This window comes from Palaemon carinicauda, chromosome 1 (assembly GCF_036898095.1).
Source record: "Palaemon carinicauda isolate YSFRI2023 chromosome 1, ASM3689809v2, whole genome shotgun sequence".
Classification (NCBI taxonomy): Eukaryota; Metazoa; Arthropoda; class Malacostraca; order Decapoda; family Palaemonidae; genus Palaemon; species Palaemon carinicauda.
The window spans coordinates 132,279,286-132,300,357 of record NC_090725.1 but is presented as its reverse complement, the minus strand read 5'-3'; the positions used below and the strand labels follow the sequence as shown (position 1 = coordinate 132,300,357).

The 21,072-nt window shown below is 39.8% G+C and overlaps 1 protein-coding gene across 3 annotated transcripts in view; it reads right to left on the bottom strand.

Moving 5' to 3' along the window:
* mRRF2 (mitochondrial ribosome recycling factor 2) overlaps positions 1-21,072 on the bottom strand; it is a 464,036-nt gene that overhangs the window by 281,347 nt on the left and 161,617 nt on the right. For all 3 annotated transcript variants that reach the window (XM_068384901.1, XM_068384905.1, XM_068384907.1), the window contains exon 4: positions 13,705-13,818. In XM_068384901.1, the coding sequence (XP_068241002.1) occupies positions 13,705-13,818 (114 nt within the window). The remainder of the gene's footprint in view (positions 1-13,704; positions 13,819-21,072) is intronic.

Here is a 21,072-nt window from a genome sequence, read left to right as displayed (position 1 = left end):
ATTCTCCTTCATCTCTCGCCAAGTCCCAGAACTTCAGATCGATCTCTTCGCAACGAGTGACAACAATCAACTTCCTCGATATGTGGCCCCGTACGAGGACCCCAAGGCAGAAGCAGTGGATGCCATTTCATTGGATTGGAACAGATGGTCCAGGATATACCTGTTCCCTCCCCCCAACCTTCTGCTGAAAGTCCTCTCCAAACTGAGAACCTTCAAAGGGACAGCGGCCCTAGTGGCTCCCAAGTGGCCCCGGAGCAATTGGTACCCCCTGGTCCTAGAGCTGCAGCACACGCTGATCCCCCTCCCGGGCCCAGTTCTCTCTCAACAAGTAAAGAAGTCGACTGTCTTCGCTTCATCACTGAAAGTCAGGGACCTTCATCTCATGATTTTCTCTCCTTGGCCGCAAAGAAAAGGTTTGGGATCTCGAAGAAAAGTCTAGACTTCCTCGAGGAATACAAGACCGAATCCACACGACGGCAATACGAATCTTCCTGGAGAAAGTGGGTCTCGTTCGCCAAAGCAAAAAATCCTACGGAAATCACCATTGATTTTTGCATGTCCTTCTTCATTCACCTTCATGGACAAGGCTTAGCAGCCAACACGATTTCCACCTGCAAATCGGCTTTGACTAGACCACTACTGTACGCCTTCCAGATTGATCTGTCCAGCGATATCTTCATTAAACTACCAAAGGCGTGCGCTAGACTACGCCCAGCACCTCCGCCAAAACCTATCTCCTGGTCCCTGGACAAGGTGCTCCATTTTGTCTCTAACCTGGACAACGATTCGTGCCCTCTAAAAGACCTGACTCAAAAAGTTATCTTCCTTTTTGCTCTCGCCTCGGGAGCCCGAGTCAGCGAAATAGTGGCATTGTCAAGAGACGAGGGTCATATCCTGTTCACAGATACAGGAGAACTTACCCTCTTCCCTGATCCGAAGTTTCTCGCAAAGAATGAATTACCCACCAAGAGATGGGGCCCTTGGAGAATCTGCCCCCTGAAGGAAGATGTTTCTCTATGCCCAGTGGAGAGTCTTAAGGTCTATCTTCAAAGAACTTCAGACTTCGGTGGAGGTCAACTCTTCAAAGGAGAAACATCGGGCAGTGACCTGTCACTGAAACAACTAAGAGCGAAAATCACCTACATCATTCGCAGAGCGGATCCTGACAGTACACCCGCAGGTCATGATCCTAGAAAAGTCGCGTCTTCTCTGAATTTCTTCCAGAGCATGGATTTCAAAAGCCTCAAGAGCTTCACAAGGTGGAAATCGTCGCGCATTTTCTTCAAGCACTACGCGAAGCAAGTGCATGAAGTTAAACATTTCGTGGTGGCCGCAGGTAGTTTTATGAAACCTGCCGTTTAACTCTGCATAGTACAGTGAGTTACTTGGGACTTTAACTCTACGGGTGCCTGTGTTGACCCTTGTGTGATACATAGTGATTTCATGGACACTTAGTGTTTCTAATAGACTGTTCTTATCAAGGTGAAATGTCATAGACCTCAAATGAGTGCCACATGCTCTAGGGCATGATGTGTTTTTCTTTGAAAAAGACTGACGTTCCTCCGGAACTTGTGTTTCTAAAAGTGAAATTTCTTTCAGATTCAAGATTGAAGTCTTTTATTTTCTATGTACATTATTCTTTATTATTGTAAATTAACTTTACACTTTTTATTGCAATTGTTATCACTATAATCTGCAATCTATGAAATAAAATGTCTATTTTATTACATGTGCGTCTCTCTCCACTCCTATTATTATTATGAAATACATGATTGTCATAGTTTCATTTAACCCCTTCCCTTTGGAATGAGAAGAATAATATAAATTTACCTATATTATATACTCACACATGCTGTGTAATATTCCTACTTGAATACTTAGCTTCGTCCTGCCTTCGAGACCAGATTGATCTCTCCTCCAAGGAGTGTAGTGATTAATTATCACTTGCCTATGCTTGAGAATATTCCTACCCGAATATTAACCTTCTGTCTTGTCTCTGAGTCCTGCACGAACTCTCCGCAGGGTGAGTAGCCCTTCAATGATCACTTTGGATTTTGGTATGATCCGCCGGGACTTCTCTGCCAGGGGGTCAGGAAGCTGGATCCCCACGGAAACTCTAGCGAGGACACATTACATACCTCTATTCGGAGCCCTTGGCACTTGCTTAAAAGGGGAAATTTTCCACGATACATTAATTCTCTGGTACACTTCCATCAGGACGTCATGGCTTGAGCCTAAAAAACGGATTTTGAGCGAAGCGAAAAATATATTTTTGGGTGAGATAGCCATGACGTCCTGATGGACCCTCCCGTCTATTCTAGTCCAGCCTTTCAGGCCCCGCCCTGTCCTGCTGTATCATGGAGATTAGCAAGGAGCTGGCCTCAGGATGAGGACGGACGTGACGTCATTTAGCAATGGCGCCCGTTTGTTTACGTTTCAAGTATCAAAAGCAGCCACGGACGAGTGTAACTGTGGAACGGCTCCCCAGTTATTCTCCACCTTTCCATATCAAAGTGTTAACTCTGTATGGGGTGCAGATAGCTATGTGGCGTGTTAATACATACGTCCCCTGTTGATATACGATATCCTAGAGGGAAACCTTTAGGGTACTCGCACCAGAAGTTAGAATTCTGTGATAACCTTTAGTTTAATTCTCTGGGAATATCCCTGTAGTTAAATATACCCTTAGGAAGCTACTGAAGGAACCTTCCATCAGGACGTCATGGCTATCTCTCCCAAAAATAGATTTTTCGCTTCGCTCAAAATCCGTTATTTAGTCCAAGGCTAGGCTCATCGCCAATAACTGTAAAACAGCTGCTTTGCAATTGGACTATTTAGTCAAAGGCTAGGCCCATCGCCAATAACTGTAAAACAGCTGCCTTGCAATTGGACTATTTTGTCAAAGGCTAGGCCCACCGCCAATAACTGTAGAACAGCTGCCTTGCAATTTGACTATTTAGTCAAAGGCTAGGCCCACCGGCAATAACTGTAGAACAGCTGCCTTGCAATTGGAGTATTTTGTCAAAGGCTAGGCCCACCGGCAATAACTGTAGAACAGCGGCCTTGCAATTGGACTATTTTGTCAAAGGCTAGGCCCACCGGCAATAACTGTAGAACAGCTGCCTTGCAATTGGACTATTTAGTGAAAGGCTAGGCCCACTGCCAATAACTGTAAAACAGCTGCCTTGCAATTGGACTATTTAGTCAAAGGCTAGGCTCACCGGCAATAACTGTAGAACAGCTGCCTTGCAAATTGGACTATTTAGTCAAAGGCTAGGCCCACCGCCAACAACTGTAGAACAGCTGCCTTGCAAATTGGACTATTTAGTCAAAGGCTAGGCCCACCGCCAATAACTGTAAAACAGCTGCCTTGCAAATTGGACTATTTAGTCCAAGGCTAGGCCCACCGTCAATAACTGTAGAACAGCTGCCTTGCAATTGGACTATTTAGTCTAAGGCTAGTCCCACCACCAATAACTATTGTTGATGACTGCAAGGGCATGCAATCGTTTTAATCCTCTGACAAATTATGAACCATGCATGATGCTATTAGAAATGTGGATGCAGCTAGCGTGTCCCCTGAAAGCAACGCACATCAGGATCCCCCTACTGGCGTTGTAAATGGACGAGGGGTACTGCAGGGTTTCTGACTATGGCCAAAGAAGTTAGTGAGAGCGAAAAATCAAAGGGGGTACTTGGAATGTTGGTTCACTAACGGGAAGATTGAGGGAGATAGTGGATGTGATGGAGAATGAAGATAGATGTCTTGTGTCTACAGGAAACTAGATGGAGAGGAAATGGAACTAGAGAGATAGGAAATAGGTGTAAACTGTATTACCGCAGGTCAAGATTGGGGAGAAATGGAGTCGGGGTAATTTAATTTACACCTTTTAGAACAAGCATCTGCTGGCACCTATTCCAAGTCTTCTTTTCATCAATTTAATAATTCTTCTTTTTTTAGCGTTTCTTCAATTTAGGTCTGATTGTGTATATGAATGTCTTGGGTTTTTAGTTTGTTGATTGGCTAGTTCTGCTAATTCTATTTCATCTCTCCTATATTTTATCCTCATTTCTAACCTTTATACACACACACACACACACACACACACATATATATATATATATATATATATATATATATATATATATATATATATATATATACATATATACATATGAATGTATAAGTATATATACATGCATATTTGTAAGTCTATAATTAGGGCTCCAGCCCATGTCTAGACTGTGAAAACTTAATCTGGTCCACACATGAACAAATGTTGCCCATGCATGTTCTAAGGCAGGGGTGGGGAACCCTTTTTTGGATGAAGGCCATCTTGCACTTCCTCAATGTTCCTCAAGGCCGCATAGAATTTTGTTGGTTATTTTATCCTCCAAGTAATTTATTAGTATTCTAAAGAAAGGATGAGCATTATATTGAAAACTAAATTTAAAAATATTTCATTCAAGTTTGGGTAGTTTTCGAACTACCGTAAGTAAATGAATAATATCGAAAGTATGTCATTTTCAAATTACTTTAGTTAAGCAAATAGGTTCTTTGTATTGAAGTGATAAATAATATAATATTAATCTTTTGGAAAAGATAGCTTATAAATATCAACAATATTACCTTTTCAAATATTCTATATTGGGAAGTAGGTACTTTTAAACAATCACATCTCATAAAAATGCCACATCCCAGTAAATAATTGTATCTGTTTAAACACAGCTTTTTTCTTTTAAAAAAATCAATTATTTGCTTTCTTAAGATGTTCAATAAATCCCTAGTTTTTAGCCATCATAGCTGGAACACCATCAGTGCATAACTTATTATAATAAGGAAGTAAAATTTAGTCCTCCTTTGTGACATTGCTTATTAAAGTTGTTAAAATGTCTGTTCCTCTTGTCCTTGCGTTAAGGTTACCTAAGGGAAGCTGCTTTTCATACAATCAAAATTCATCAGTGAAAGCACAAATGAAATATTCTTATGCCAAAAATGTGGAACCTCTTGACTCATCTAAAACTAACATAGATCACAGTGAGGAGATGGACAAAACAGGAACTCTCTCGTCCATCATACGTTAAAGCACTCACTCACTGCAACCAGCAGTTTTTCTTAGTCAGCTACAACAGCTGTTGCAGCTGACAAGGAAAAACTGCTAGTTGTATTAAGTTAGGATTCATGGAATTCAAGGAAAAATTGCTTCCATTCCCTCGGAGGTACATCACTGAACACAACTTTCCTATTGTCTGTGTGTACATGTTTGTATGTATGTACATACAGTAGAATTATTTCAAACACACAATATTCAGTGCCAAAGCAGAAATATACTACACATACTGTACACATATCAAAGGCCGTAGAAGGCCGCACTTGATGGTCCAGAAGGCCAGGCCACAGGTTCCCCATCCCTGCTCTAAGGCATGGAGCATAAACATCTAGCAATGTTTTTTGTATACATACAACTACGAGTGAGTTATCTTAAATTACAAGTTTCAGCTCTTCATACTTAGGCTTGAGACCTTGAAAGTTGCATTGCAAGAGAAATGAGAAAATAGTGATTTGTTTTTATGAAGAGATCTTAACTGAAGTCATCCTATTAGATTGAATAGCTAGGATTCTCTATTAATTTCTTATTAAAAGTAGGTTTTACTAAGAAGCCTTTTTATTTAATTGTGGGAGGGAGTGAACCTGAACATAGGTTTTAGATATATTCCAATTTCTTTAATATGAATCATCTCTGTTTTGAGATAAGATATACCTATTTGCTGTAGGATTTTTTACATCTTTTGTCAGAGAGAGAGAGAGAGAGAGAGAGAGAGAGAGAGAGAGAGAGAGAGAGAGAGAGAGAGAGAGAGAGAGAGCCCTCCCTCGTTTACAATTAAAAGATGGAGAGCTATAAGAATTTTTCCACCTTATTTGTGACAGGTGCATCTAATAGCTCTCAAGCAGAATGATCTTCTCCTAAATTTGTTTGTATATCTGAAGTATAGATGATTCAAATGGGCAAGTACTAAACTATGAGGTAGGGCATTTGCCTCAAAAGGTGATTTAGAAAGTAATAGTCATCCATTACTCCGTTCAGATAGTGTTACATTTCCTTCTCGATGTTCAACATTTCTTATTGTTATAATTGTGACCCTGGGTGCAGTTGGTGTACTTTCCAACAGAAGTGCAAGTTCCATCCTGTGGATTGCAACAATTGCTACAAAGCATCTCATTTTGCAAAACCCAGACAAATGTCCAAATCTAAAACAAAATGTAGAATTGCAAAGGTTTCTGTTTATTTGGGCTTACTGATACTTCTTTTTATTTTCAATAAGATATGAGATGGTACACAGTGATCTTCAAACGTAATAATGATCATTGTAGCCCAGGGAACTTTATAAACCTTCCATATTTCTTTATGGCACACATCCAAGATATCTTCTTTAATAAAGTTATACAGGTCCTTGTTTAAGATCACCCCTCTTCCATTATACAAATTCAAATAAGGTTTAACATCCATCATCATATTTTTCTAAACTTTAGTATGGCTTAACATATATGATTGTGTTTTAGATTTGGCATGAATCAGGACTGATTTTTTACTAAATCCAGAAATGCCTTCACATTCTATTGAACCTAATTTCTTTTGCATGAGCTTACAGTATCTATCATAATTGTATTCATAATTTTTCACTGTTACAATAATCCACATTGGTAGTCTAGATGATCTTTCAAATAACAGACTGATTCTACGATTAGTCTCTATTTCACACCAATCTTGATACATTGCTGTTTGCTTTAAATGTTTCTTCGTGTTTGCAATAGGAGATACTTGTTTCCAAGTTTTTGTCTTCCTTTTAGTTCATTCTGATTTCATTTATAAGACCAAAAGCCTTAAAAGGTCAGCTTCATTGTGGCAACATATTGATAAATGCCTTATATTAAGCACTTTCAAATGAATCATTTTAGTACCTTATTCCTAATTATTATGTTAGGCACACAGTCACATATTTTATGCAAAATATCCAAGCAAAGTAATTTTTTGTACCTAATTCATTATAAGGAAGAGAACATAAGGGCCAAATGGGAGAGTCAAATAAAATTTTCCTTACTCAGAGCTGAAAAGGTCATCAACAGTGCTGGGGGAGTTTGCATATCCAGGAGATGGGCGAGGTTCTTTGCCAGGGGATATACATTTCTATTTAAATTTTTTTGCTTTACCTGCTTAAGAATGCAGTACTAAGAAAGTATAGTATCCTACACTGGAAAGTAAATTTATCTTCTTCATCATTGGCACTGTGAGAATATGCTTCACAGATGGTCCACTCTATACCCTACACGTGGGATACACCACAACTAAAGCCGGCCATACACGCAGAGGACTGACCGTGCGGTTTGTCCTTAAGGACTGGAGCGACACTCCAATCCTGTGAGAAATGACCACACACGCTACGGACTAGCCTGCTTATTTTAAGGGGATTGGGCACCCAGGATAGGCCCACATAGTTATGTTTTTAGTACTTGTTAATTAAATTTGGTACGTGACCGGGTATCAAGTACAATTGGTAGCCTACATCTTATTTTGAAAATGCCAAATTTGGGTACATTTTACTTTCTTTATTTTTTATATGATATAAATCTATGGAATCCGACTTGAAATAATCATATGTAGGAAGGTGATAGGCATTCTCTGTCGGCTACTACCTGGTAGGGATTTGTCTGCTATGATGTTAATGTACTTATTTCTCTTGAAGTCATTATAGGATTACCTTTTCCATTTATACCCATTAATCCTAGGGTCCAAGTGTCTCCTGGGAGGAATACACTAAATGGATATTTAGACCTATCTGGAGATTATCTCATGCTTAAGCACTAATGCACATTTAATTAGGCGTATATACTTGTTTTCGCGTTAATTTATAGAAATTGGAAACGATTGTGTTTATATAGGCTGAGAGAAAATGTGAGAGGGATATACATATGTTAATAGAATTATCAGTAGCTACTTAATTTATCCTCTATCCATATTTTACACCTTCGTTTTTTTATATGAAGAGAATTCATAAAACTTAATCAGAATATTATTTTTCCCCCTTTTGTTTCAGCATCTGTTTATTATCAGAATACAAGATACTATTGCATGAATAAGGCAGAAGACTGTGTGGTTTTAAAGAGAAAATATATTAGGGAAAAGGAGAGGAAATTTAAGGAAATCATAACTTGGTGAATGGAAATGTGATGGGAAACACAAAAATAAAGAAAAATAAAATGCATAATATAACAAACTTGTAAAATGCAACCAGTTTATCTTTATAATGTAAAAAGGTAGTAGGCTGGCCAAGGCACCAGCCACCCGTTGAGATACTACTGCTAGAGAGTTAAGGGGTCCTTTGACTGGCCAGACAGTACTATATTGGATCCTTCTCTCTGGTTACAGTTCTTTCCCATTGCCTACATAGACACCGAATAGTCTGGTCTATTCTTGAAAGATTCTCCTCTGTCCTCATACACCTGACCACACTGAGATTACCAAACAATTCTTCTTCATCCAAGGGGTTAACTACTGCAATGTAATTGTTCAGTGGCTACTTTCTTCTTGGTAAGGGTAGAAGAGACTCTTTACCTATGGCAAGCAGCTCTTCTAGGAGAAGGACACTCCAAAATCAAACCATTGTTCTCTAGTCTTGGGTAGTGCTATAGCCTCTGTACCATGGTCTTCCACTGTCTTGGGTTAGAGTTCTCTTGCTTAAGGGTACACTCGAGCACACTGTTCTATATAGTTTCTCTTTCTCTTGTTTTGTTGAAGTTATTATTGTATTTATAGAAAATGTTTATTTTAATGTTACTACCCTTAGAATATTTTATTTTTCCTTGTTTCCTTTTCTTACTGGGCTATTTTCCCTGTTGGGGCCCCTGGGCTTATAGCATCCTGCTTTTCCAGCTTGGGTTGTAGCTTAGCATTTAATAATAATAATAATAATAATAATAATAATAATAATGAAGGGACGAAGTAAGGAATACTTTACGCGTGAAAATACTGTAGGCGAGTCAACCCTGTCCTTCCCTAAACACACAGCACGACGCGCCAATCAGTTCAACATGCTGAAAGGACGACGCGACAGGCCTGGCTCGACAGGACTGGCATCAATAGGCCCCATACACGTTAAAGACTGACCGGTTCGCGCCAGTCGCTATGAAATCCGCGCGTCAGTCGCGTACGTGTATGGCCACCATAATATAGAGGCACAGGTGTAAGCTAAAGCCGCCTCTTAGGACTGAGGCAAAAAAAAAAAAAAAAAAAAAAAAAAGAAAAGAGGAAAAAAAAAAAAACATGGAATTATCCTCCTATGGGTAATGACAGGCTTTCGGTCAGAAGCAAAAAGTTCTACCCCAGGGATTGGATCCCCCTGGATTAAAATTACCCAACTCTTGAGAATAGCTTGGCCAAAAAGGTATAAAGCCATTTTAAATATGCTCAAATATGACTTTGAATGCCAATAACTTTCAACTGGTATCCTTTCTCCTATTCATAAAAGCAGGGCAAGATAACAAAGGCAGAAATATCCACATTTAAAAGAAAATACAATACAAAATTATTAAAAGAAAAAAGAATAAGGGGAAAAATACTCAGTTTCGACAGAAAGATGAAAGTTTCATAAATTAGGAGTCCCAAGTAAACTTGAGTAGTAGGAAAAGAGTATGGGAAAAAAGGGAAGGACAAGACCTGAAAGAAGGCTGATTCCGATTCACCCTGCTCGGCAAAGGAGCTTCAGGGATGGCAGGTGCTGGAAGTGCCCCTTCTGAACAGTAAGAATCGTTTTCATGTGGTACAATCACCTCCCAGCTCATATTCAGCTGAGCCAGGGGTGGATTATAGTTGTCACTGTGACCCTCAGTAGCGGAACGAGGCCTGGGAGGGGCTTCCATGAGATTAGGAGCCGAAGAAGCAGCAGCAATGGCCTTCTGAATCCTTCGCTGAAGAGCGGGGTCATCGAAAGTGTTCAATGCCCAATTCTTTGAGAGGGAGTTCGTATTCTTCCGACAGCGGGACTTGCCTGTGAAGTTGGCATGACTGCCATGTGCCTCCTACAGAGGAGTTCCTGGAGGCTCAGGAACTTCCTATGGCTGTGAAGATTTTGGGCACTGTGAGATCCGAGAGACCTCCTGGGAGGTGGAAGAAAGTCCCAAGGGCAGAATGGAAGAGGTGGAGTGGTCTGCCTCTACCGGAGAGAGCCTGCAAGATTCAAAAAATGAGATCTGTCAATCCCTTACTGGTCCTGGGGTAAAAAGTATTTCATAGAGGAAGAATGACTTGCATCAAATTCTGAAGCTTTAGATGAGGTTTGATATGGAAGATGCCAAACCTTTCCCGGATGGGGTTAGGATTGGAAGGACTGGCCCTGGCAGCTCTCGTTTCCAGGTATATCTTGCGGCGGCAAAGGTGTGGGGCTTCAGGGAGGGAAAAAATCACACTCCCTAGACCCCTGTAAGTTTTGCACTCTCTATATTCCTTTGGTGATTATCCTCAACAAAAGATGAAAACATTTCAGAAAATAATGCCTTCTCAAAGGATGTGAGTATGACAGAAAATGGTAGGCAGGGCCGACGCACATCCGGTAAGGTGCTTCTCTTTAGGGAGGCACATCTGGGGGGATGCTTGTCTGGTATACATGCTTGCACAAATCACAAGAATAACCAAATCAGATCTTTATCTGGAAGACGTACCCATAAGGAAGGAGCAGCTGTGTGCTTTGTGAAGCACACATTTGGTAGACCTACTTGTAGAGAAGATGAAAGACTAGTGAAGTGAGCATCTGGGGGATGAGTCTATGAGACACTTTCTGGTAACGCAATCAGTTAAACATGCTAAAAGATAAGGCAAGTCAAAGGCAATGCATCTGAGAGACCTGCACCTAGAATGAGCGTGTCTGGGAGACACTTCTGGGAGAAGAGCATCTAGGAGACACGTCGAGACAAGAGCATCTAGGAGAAACGAGCCCTGAAAAACGTATCCTATGCAAGCAAAACTTCAGGATGAGGAGCATCGGGCTGAGGTGTGTTTAGATGAGGCATGTTTTTGAGTGGCGAATTTTGGAGAGGCAATTCTGGGTGAGGCGCGTCGGGTGAGGCACATCCAGAGGTTAAGACTGTTATCTTCTGAAGGTCTAGACTGCCTACAAGAGGCGTGTCTACTATCTTCCTCCAAAGAAACAGGACCTGGCTGGATGAGAAAATAACTTTGTGAGCATGCCATTGGGAGCAATTTTCTGAAGGAAAACTCATTTGTCGGTGGCAAGGGTCAGGCCCTTCAATTACTAGACTTCCCATCTGTGGAAGCAAGAAGTGAAGGGGCGCCTGGGAGAAACCTCTTCCTTCGAAGGTTGACTGTATACTATGCAAGCTTCTTCACAGACACCGAAGGCATCTGTAGGAGGGTCTACAAGTTCCCAGACTATTTGGATGAAGGCTGCCTGTGAAGATTCTAGGATCCTCCTTCGAAGAGGAAGGATCTGGCTAGGTTGTAGCAATATTACGAGCATACTCCGAGGAGCTAATGCTCTGGAGATCTTCTGGAGGGGTAAGGCCATGAGCTCTAAGATGAAGAGGGCACCAGCAGTTGTCAGCTGATCCTTATAGGGTCAGATCCTCTGAAAGGGCATGTCTGGCACTTTCCAATGGAAGAGCACATGGGAGATAAGACTCTAATAAAGGTCCCTGGATATCCCTGAAGAGTAAATGACTTCTCTGGGGGGAGGGGGCTCCATCATAACTCAGGGGAGAGGGGGCTCCATCATAACTCAATCTGAAATAAGACTTTCCTTGAGAGGAAGACTATTTGGTTTCCCAACGGAACGTGAAGGACTCACAATCTCAAAAATCGTCCAGGTTAAGGAAACACCTCTCACCCGACCAGTCTCCACTCCACTGGGGAAAAAGGAGAGGAGGGGATTATCAGTGATAGATTGAGAAGTCGAGGCTTAAGCAACCTGAAGAATGACCCCAAGGGCAAAGCTATTCTGCCTGATACTGAAAAATGCTTCCCCAAGGACAACCACCTTATTTGAGAAGGGTCTCAAAGTCCAGTCCCTTCGAATGCCAGGCAGGTACTTATCCAAAAGGCTATCAACATACACACTTATCACAAGAAGCCCTTGGTTGCAGTCAGTTCCTATGCAGGCTAGCATAAGGGGAAGGATTACATTTTACACTCGAGAAGGCGTTGACACTTGTTGAAATCTCCCTCAAAACATACAATTAACAAACACATTGGAAAAAAAAGAAAAATGAAAATAAGTTAGCTGAAATTCAGTCAGTAGGAACGTCTGTTCTCACTAATGGCTGATGCCATTATGGTTTGTCAGTGAGTATGCGGGGGGGGGGGGGGGTTGCCTTCCCATTACCAGCAGATTGTTGACACCTCGTAATAATTTTTAATTGTAGTATTCCAGCTTTGCTATTATCATTCTCCTATGTTGGGGACAAGGGTTTGTATATATGTGGGAACCAATTTTCTAGCAATTTCTGATTTATTCAGATTTTCTTTCATTTTAGGATTATTTATTTTGTAATTTACATAAAGTTTCCGGAGTCAAATTAAAAAAACATCCCTGTTATAACCAAATTTATTTAGGAAGAAAATGGAACAAACCTCTCATTCCTACCTTTCATACTTTATATTTTACAAGCTAGTGTATGCGACCCTTCAAAAATTATGGTTAAATACTTAGATCAATATACACACATGCAACTCCTTCTCAATACAGCATGATTAATCCTTCTTCCCCCTACCCCAGCTGAGTGTGACCAGAAATGAATATAAATTAATATATACAAATATATATATATATATATATATATATATATATATATATGTGTGTGTGTGTGTATGTCTCTCTCTCTCTCTCTCTCTCTCTCTCTCTCTCTCTCTCTCTCTCTCTATATATATATATATATATATATATATATATATATATATATATATATATATATATATATATATATACACACACACATATATATATATATATATATATATATATATATATATATATATATATATATATATAGCCCGACATTTCCTTTTTATTATATGGGGTAGATATTTATGTATGCGTAGGTAGCAGCATTTTTTTCCTATCACATAACTTTTATCATTTCTAAACAAGGTTTATAGCAATTCTAGTTATTGAGTCATAAATTATAAAATTTTCGAAAAAATAAACCCTCATTGAATGCTATACGGTAGCTAAAATATTAAGGTTGCCACGGCGATTTGAAAATTTTATTCATTTTTGTTATTTCAGTAATGGTCAAGACCCTAGTCCTGGGTGCAATACATTGCAGGCGTCAGAGTTAAGAAGACTTAGTTGCTCTAATTCTATAGAGTTGGGGTTAAATATCCAACCACACCCTCAATGCTCTAGAAGTAATAATAATCATATTTAAGGTTGTGTTAGATTCAGCCACATAAAATCATGGTAGAATAAGAAGAAAAAACCAAAATCACAAAGTGAGAGAGCCTTAACTAATTTTGTCAGAAGGATATGCACACGGTCTGCTTATGAATCAGGATCTATGTACGCGTACTTGTTCTCTGAAATCCTACACCCAATACCAGGAATCTGAACGATATGGATAAAAAGATATTTGACACAGATGCTAATAAGTAACGCATCTGCAACATTAATTATAGAAACTTAGCTGGACTTACATACCTCTATTCCTCTCTTGTTCCATGTAATCCATGACAGTATCTCCATCATGAACTTCGCCAATTGTGCGAATTATCCCACTATAATAAAGCATTCGCTCTGTGGTAGTAGTCTTTCCTGAAAAATAAAAACGAATTCTCATAAAGTATCGCAATTCATTTAGTGCAGTATATTTCTATGTTTGAAAACAGAATTATTTTTGAGAAAAACATTATTACTATACAATACCCTAACAGGTTTTTTGGAGAACTTTCTACCCACTCCACAGAAGAAAAGGAACTCTCCAGTTCCACAAAGCATCTACCCTTCATCTGCCACCAAGAAGCAGTGGTCTCTATTACTGTTGACATGTATAGGGCTTGTGGGGTGAAGTTTAATTACCTCTGAAGTAATGGATTAGAAAAAAATATATTTTTCTATGTTCTTACCTAGAAGTCACATTGCTATATCATCACACCAAAGCAATCTCTTTCCCCAACATTGACTTTTCCAACTAGTACTTGGAACTAACAGCATCTAGCTGATCATGAGTAATGCCTTTCTGTCTAGTAAAAATAAATGATTTTCTTTATTAAATTTCTTAGTCGTTATTAAATCAGCTTAATGACCAAGTTTTAACATTTTTAATATTCCTATGAGTGAATTACATGTAAATAATATTCCCTTTAGAAAACTATAGCCTTTTCATAGTTGGCATCAAGTTGACCATTCTTTCAATATGTCTGCCGCTCAAAGGCAAACCAAATGCACAGCACAGCACTCTTGGTCATCACCATACAGTACCGTATTGTATGTCTCTCAGCATCACAACCTGCATATACAATGGTGGCTTATATAACATCTTTCACCTTATCATAGATCCACCGATTACTTATACTGTACTCATTTCATCAAGACACATGACTACTAACTTTTCTCGAAGGTCAATAGTATCAGACTTTAACTACATGAGTCGCATGTAAAGTTCTTAGCTCTAACTTTTAAGGTCCTTTCTGATGGTAAATGGAAGCTTTTCTTGTTTCTTAAATACCTGTACCATTTTGCACTATTGTTCCTGAATGTCATGGCAAAAGCTGTGTATTGTAGACAATGTTTCACACTTCTTCTGTTGTCAATGATAACATAAATTTGTGTTCCGGTAAAAAGGATTCACAATGTTATCGAATTTTGAGCTTACCTCACTGACATAGCTTGAACATAAACAATAGTTTTCTTTTAGGTGAAAATACAGTGATGCCTCGCAACACGAAATTAATTGGTTCCGAAAGAGCTTTCGTAAAGTGATTTTTTCGTGTAGCGAGTCGCCTTTTACATGTAAAAAGCCTAATTCGTTCCAGACCCTAGAAAAACACCACATTAAATGATTATAAAAAGGATATGCACCGCTAAACAGAACTAAACATGAAAAGTACTGTATTTTGATCATTTAATAATAAATCAACATTGATAATCTGAAAAAGAAGTGTTTAATTCGAGCAAACAGTAAAAATACAGTAACAAAAATGTAGAACCTTACCTTTAGAGTGAGGCGATGTCCGAGAGCGAAGATGAGGATGAAAACTGAGGAAAACGTTTCCGTACAAGTGGCAGAATACATAAACACTTAACTTTACAAAGCAGATTTATAAATGACAAACAACATTAATACTTAATTTTAGGAAACGCATCTACAAATGGCAGGAAATATTAACACTTAACTTTACTATAAACTCAAAATAAAATTTCTTGTTTTTTCTTTTACTATTTTTTTCTTACTTTACGTTTTCTATTTTCTAAATTTAATTACACCACGTAATTTATTCATCACAGCCACTTTTCTTTCATTTCTTAGCTGGCGATTGGTCTGCTTCTACCAAAGGCCTCTTACTAAAATATTCGTCGAAAGAAGTTTGTTTCTGCCTGCTTCTTAAAATTTTCCTGAGAACACAACTGCATGTCAGCCTCGTATTTCTTGATTATTTCCATCTTCATCTCCCTAGAAAACATCATCCTCTTCTTTCCCTTGACATCAGAGACTTTCTTGAGACCCATGGCTAATGATGTATCGTAAGTCTCACACACGATAACAGTACATACTGTAAAATTGTTACAAAAGCGAAATCATAAAAACTAAGTCAATGCGTACGATACTGTTGCCGGAAAGAGAAGACATACGAATGTCGATGCGTAGATGCACAATGGGATACAGTACAGTAGATGCCCACCAATAGGAGAGCAGGATCTCATAGTGGTAACTAGTATCCGAGTAGGGAGATAACCATGGACACGCAGGAGGATGGTAGCAATTTTATGGGCTGGCGGCGCGCGAATTTTAAAATTCCGTCTCGGATACGGTCGGGCTCCCGCTCAGTACCCCCTTTCATTGTCCGAAACATTTTTCATGATCCGAGTCGTAAAATTCTTCGCATCTCCTTTCGTAAAGTGAAAATTTCGTAAGCCGATTCTTTCGTAGCTAGAGGTTTGACTGTATCTGGCACTTGTAATTCTTGCTATTTCTTTATTTGATAAAATAAGTCTCCGATGATTTTCTACCTGTCTTTACAGGATGTCGGTTACATAATTTCCTGCTGTGACAGAAGACGTCCATCAAATTTTACTCCATTATTGTCATTATTATTATCATTATTATTATTATTATTATTATTATTTTTATTATTATTGAGGTTGATAGGGTGGCGAATTATCATTGGCTAATCCGCTCGCCGAGAGCGGCTGTAGTTCAGTCCCGCTCACTCATGGGTGATGAGTCGCCATCTTGTCCTCCGACAACTGGGCTCTGATTGGTGGGAGCACTTGCCGAAAGGGTATGCAGACTCGGCAGGCTGTCCTGTCACTTATCAGAGCTGTCTTAGTCGGTAGTGTCTTGATCGGTAGAGTTGTCTTGGTTAGAGATGTCAGGGTTAGTAGGGTTACTCCTCAGTGTGTTGTCCCTGAGACAGCAAGGTGAGAAGGAACATTTCCTTGGTAGTAATAAGTTCCGGTTTTTCTCTCTGTATGAGTAGAGCTTCAAGTATTCAAAGTCTCTTGCTATCTGGAACATGGCCGATAATCTTGTTCTTAATTATTTCATCAAGTTTAATGTTGTTGTGAACGTGGAGGGCATGAGCTCTTACGGTGCCTTATTGAACGGGACAGGACAGTTTCTTAGACAAATGCATGGTGGTCATTCCTATGTAATGTCCTGAGCATCCTGGAACAGGGCATAAGTAGGAATAGACCACGTTGGTCTGTATAAGAAACCTCTTGATAAACCACCAGGCATCCATCGCACTTCTATTAAGGCTGCCTAACACACCGTTTCAAAAATAACAAGAGGAAGGGAAATTAAATAAAATAGTGAGCCAGAGTGTACCCTCATTTTCGTCACTATGTACTTCCCGTCACTAGTGTCAACCTTAGCCCTTCCACTTGACCTTCATACCTGATCAGAAATCCTCTTTTCCATAATTCTATGCTGACTGCTTATTTTTGCCCTCTCTGACCTCTTAATGGAAATCTAAATTGCACTAGTAACTGGAATAATAAAGACATTAAAAGGGAAAAATTTATCATTGAGAATGAACAAAGTTTTTATCTTGTGGCCCCACCCCCTGTTTCTTGATGTATGATAGGGACGTTGTGTCGTTTGAATGTACAGCAATCTCCTTTCCTTTCACTATATCCCCTAGTTGAAGTAGTGCTATGAATAATGCTATCAATTCTGAGCAATTTATATGCCTTTGTGACTATATCCAACCATCTTCATGACTAAGTGAAGACTCTTCAAAGTTGCTTCCCATCCCATCAACGAATCGTCACAAAAGAGGGATAGGGCTGGAAGTTGTAAGGAAACCCACCATGTGAGCGATTCCCCCTGATTCTTAAAACATGGAATGTTACTGTTTCTGAAATTAATGTTCTGTCCAAGGTCTAGTTGAGATGAAATTGGAAAGGTCACATTCTGAGTCATGCATGAAAAATGAATTTTTCTGGAGATGTCATGGCTCTCAAAACTCAATTCCCCTGAGAGTGGATAAAACAAAATCTGAATTATTTTACCTTAAAGAAAAGCCCAAAAAGGAACGAGGCTATCATCATTTATAAGTAAAGATCAGACTGATAGGGAATCAGATTTGAATGCATAACAATGATCAATATCTCCAAAACTCAATAACATGTTCAAGAGTCTCTTATGGTCTTTGAGAAGGGCTTGTTGACTGGTGTTGATGACTAACCAATTGTCCAGATAATGAAGTATTATACATTACTCTTATTCCCAACCGATATAATCACTACTGGAGTCATAACTCTTTTGAATATTTTGTGGTGCAAAGGATTGATATAATTTTTACCTTTACATTTTGTTTGGCTTTTGTTTAGCCAAATCCTTTAGAACACAAGAGAGGAAGTGCAAGCGAAATAAGGATGTAGTTAGTGAAATCATTCTTTGTAGCGAGTAAGATTGTTAGAACAATTGAAAGTTTCTTTGTTTATATTTTATTTTTGGTTATGTAGGTTAAGACGGAAGCAAATTTCTCGAATAATTGCTTTTATTGATTTGTGTCGCGCAATATCTTGACCGAGATTCGCTCACTCCCGTCTATTGCTGCTAGCATATCTTCAAAAATATATGGTTTAAAGGTATCCACGCTGTTTGGGTTTTTCCTGTTCATTGTGTAAACGTTGGCTGGTTTATTTTCCTCTTCGTTCTTTCCCGATTGTTTCTTCGTCTTCGCATTCTGTAAAGTCGAATTATCCTTAATCACTTGGGCGACTGCTTTTGGTTGGTTCGACCAACATTCCTTACTGATATGGCCTCTCTTGCCACACTTAAAACAGACAATATTAACCTTCTGCATATCTTTCACGATACTTGAAGGAGGATGATTCAACGATTGTTGTTGTGGTACTATCACATTCTGCTTAGGAACAGTACCAGTGCTACTTCCGCTGTAACTATTGAACTTGTTCACATAGTTATTACCGAACTGGTTTTCATGGTTCGACGAATAAATTTACTTGACACTTGGTCAGAACGAGAGTTGAAACTTCATACCCGAGGAGGGTTTACGACTAATAATACCATAATCTTCACTCAGCGAAGCGGTTTTATCAAGGTTCTTCACATCTCTCTCTCAAGTACGTTCAAATATGTTCAGGAATTCCTCCTAGATACTGTTCTAGTACTATCAATTCTTCTAAATCAGCCATCTCCCTCACTTTAGCAGCCTTTATCCATCTTTTAAAACATCGTCGTACCTGATAAGAGTAATCCAGGAAAGTAATTTCTTCGTCCTTCCACAAACTTCGGAAATATTCTTTATAATACAGTATTCAGGGGTCATCTGGTACACCTGCAGCACACTCCTCTTTACTTCTTATTCTGTGGTCCTGAGATACGGATAAATTAAAAATGCAGCCTTTCTCAATCAGTACGCTCTGCACTTATACAGGCCATTTGTTGCCTTCTGGTCATTCCATCATCGACACGACTGTATCAAAATGATTGAAGATCTCGTCAGGAGCTTCTTCTGCGAATTTTAGGATCAACAGCTGTGCATTTGCAACGTCAAACATCTGAGTTTCCGACCTTGCACGAGCATTCAACAGTTCCAATACCCTCATATGTAATGCTTTTTCTCTCTATCTTTCTTTCTTCCCGTCTGGCTTCCATTTCCCTCACATGATGTCACATATAAAAAAAAAGGAAAAAAAGTACTTAGGTAATGGGATGGTGTTTGCTGAACTCTGCCGCTGCTTTGCTTCTTCTATCAGATGCCAAGTCAGCTTGACTGGCATCTGAGAAATGATGATTAGACTATTAGTTGTTTTCAAATTCTTCGTTACAGGCAAGGAGGGTGGAGAAGTGCAGCAAAGAGAGGACGTTGACATAGATCTGAGGGGCATGCCCATACCTAGGACACCCCAGGCAAGATGGAATTGACCCCCTAAGCGCCCATGAACGACACCGCCCACGATACCTACGTCTTGGTGCAGTTTTGAAGATAGCCCCGACTAACGGCTAACGTCCATTCTCGTTTATGCCCCTTTCAAAGATAAGAACTATTGTCTTTTCAACATATAAAATAGATAAGTCTCCCTTTGTTGTAAGTCTCCCCAGTCCAAGCCTAAGTTTGTATTACGTAAACCGGGGAGAGGGGACGCAGAGTGAGAACCAGTATGGTGCGGTTACACCATCCGACACCGCTACCCATAGGCAAGACAAGGCCCCGGACACCCCAGCAATGTAGGGGAAATAAGAACACACAGACTGTGCGAGTAAAGGCAGTTAAATTCTAGTCCTACTCGTGAGTGGGCAACCCTCACTAGGCCCACCGTCCATGGTAAGCCTACCACAGCCATGGCAGACGTCCATATGCCATACGACGTCCAATAGTTTCTCTTAGTTTAAATGTTTCCCCGCCCGCTCTCCCCGGGTATGTTATTGTACCAGTTAACAGTAAATTCCAATGTATTTGACTGATGAAATCATTTAAGAGCCAGCGAGAAACTTATAACTCTATTGTTATGTACCCTCAAGATTTAAAGTTCTAATTCACTCGCTTTGATGAAGATTTCTGCTTATTTTAATTGTAAAAATTAACTTAGACAATAAATCCTTCTTATGAGTTCACCCTCATCTAATTCACCGCCTCCAATCATGTATTTATATGTAATTACCCCAGGCCCTTATGACAAGTTTGGTGACTTTAAGGTGGGATAAAGAGGATTAAAAACAAGTTTGCTAATGAGCAAAAGATCGAGTGCAGCAGCTACCAAAATAATTGACTTTAGACGTGAAGAGTTATGAAGATGAAACACGAGAAGCAAGAAAGAGACATTTCGGGAGAAGCGGAAAGGAAAAACGTGGGAGAAAAAGAAGTTGAAGAACATAACTAAAGAAGATAAAAGACGAATGGATGTCCTTAGAAAGACCAAGAAGAAAATCCTGATGATGATGTGGAGAATAGTAGCAGCCAGGAGGAGTTTTGTGAACCAGTCACCCACGGAGGGCCTGCAGGGAGGAGACCTTAGCGCCCTTCCGTCGAGACGAGCGTGCCAAAACAGATGGCATCCAAGGGAGGAAACTGTATGGAAACACACCCGTCCTCGAGAGGATGACACGACAATGTTCCTGTTGGAAGAGAAGACAGTACGCCCTCATGTACGCCCAAAATTGCCGTTTTGTTCAGTTTCCCGTCGCGGGAGCAACAGCATCGAAACTCGCCATCCGAAATGGCGACCCAGGACCCTACTATGGACCCTATCAACAGAACCAGTTGGGGTGCTTCTAATTGCCCAAACCATAGAGGATTTCGTCGTCGAAGCAGCAGCAGTGGCGGGCGCATTGATAGAAATGGCGCGCCCACAAAGGCCAAGGACAAGCCCAAA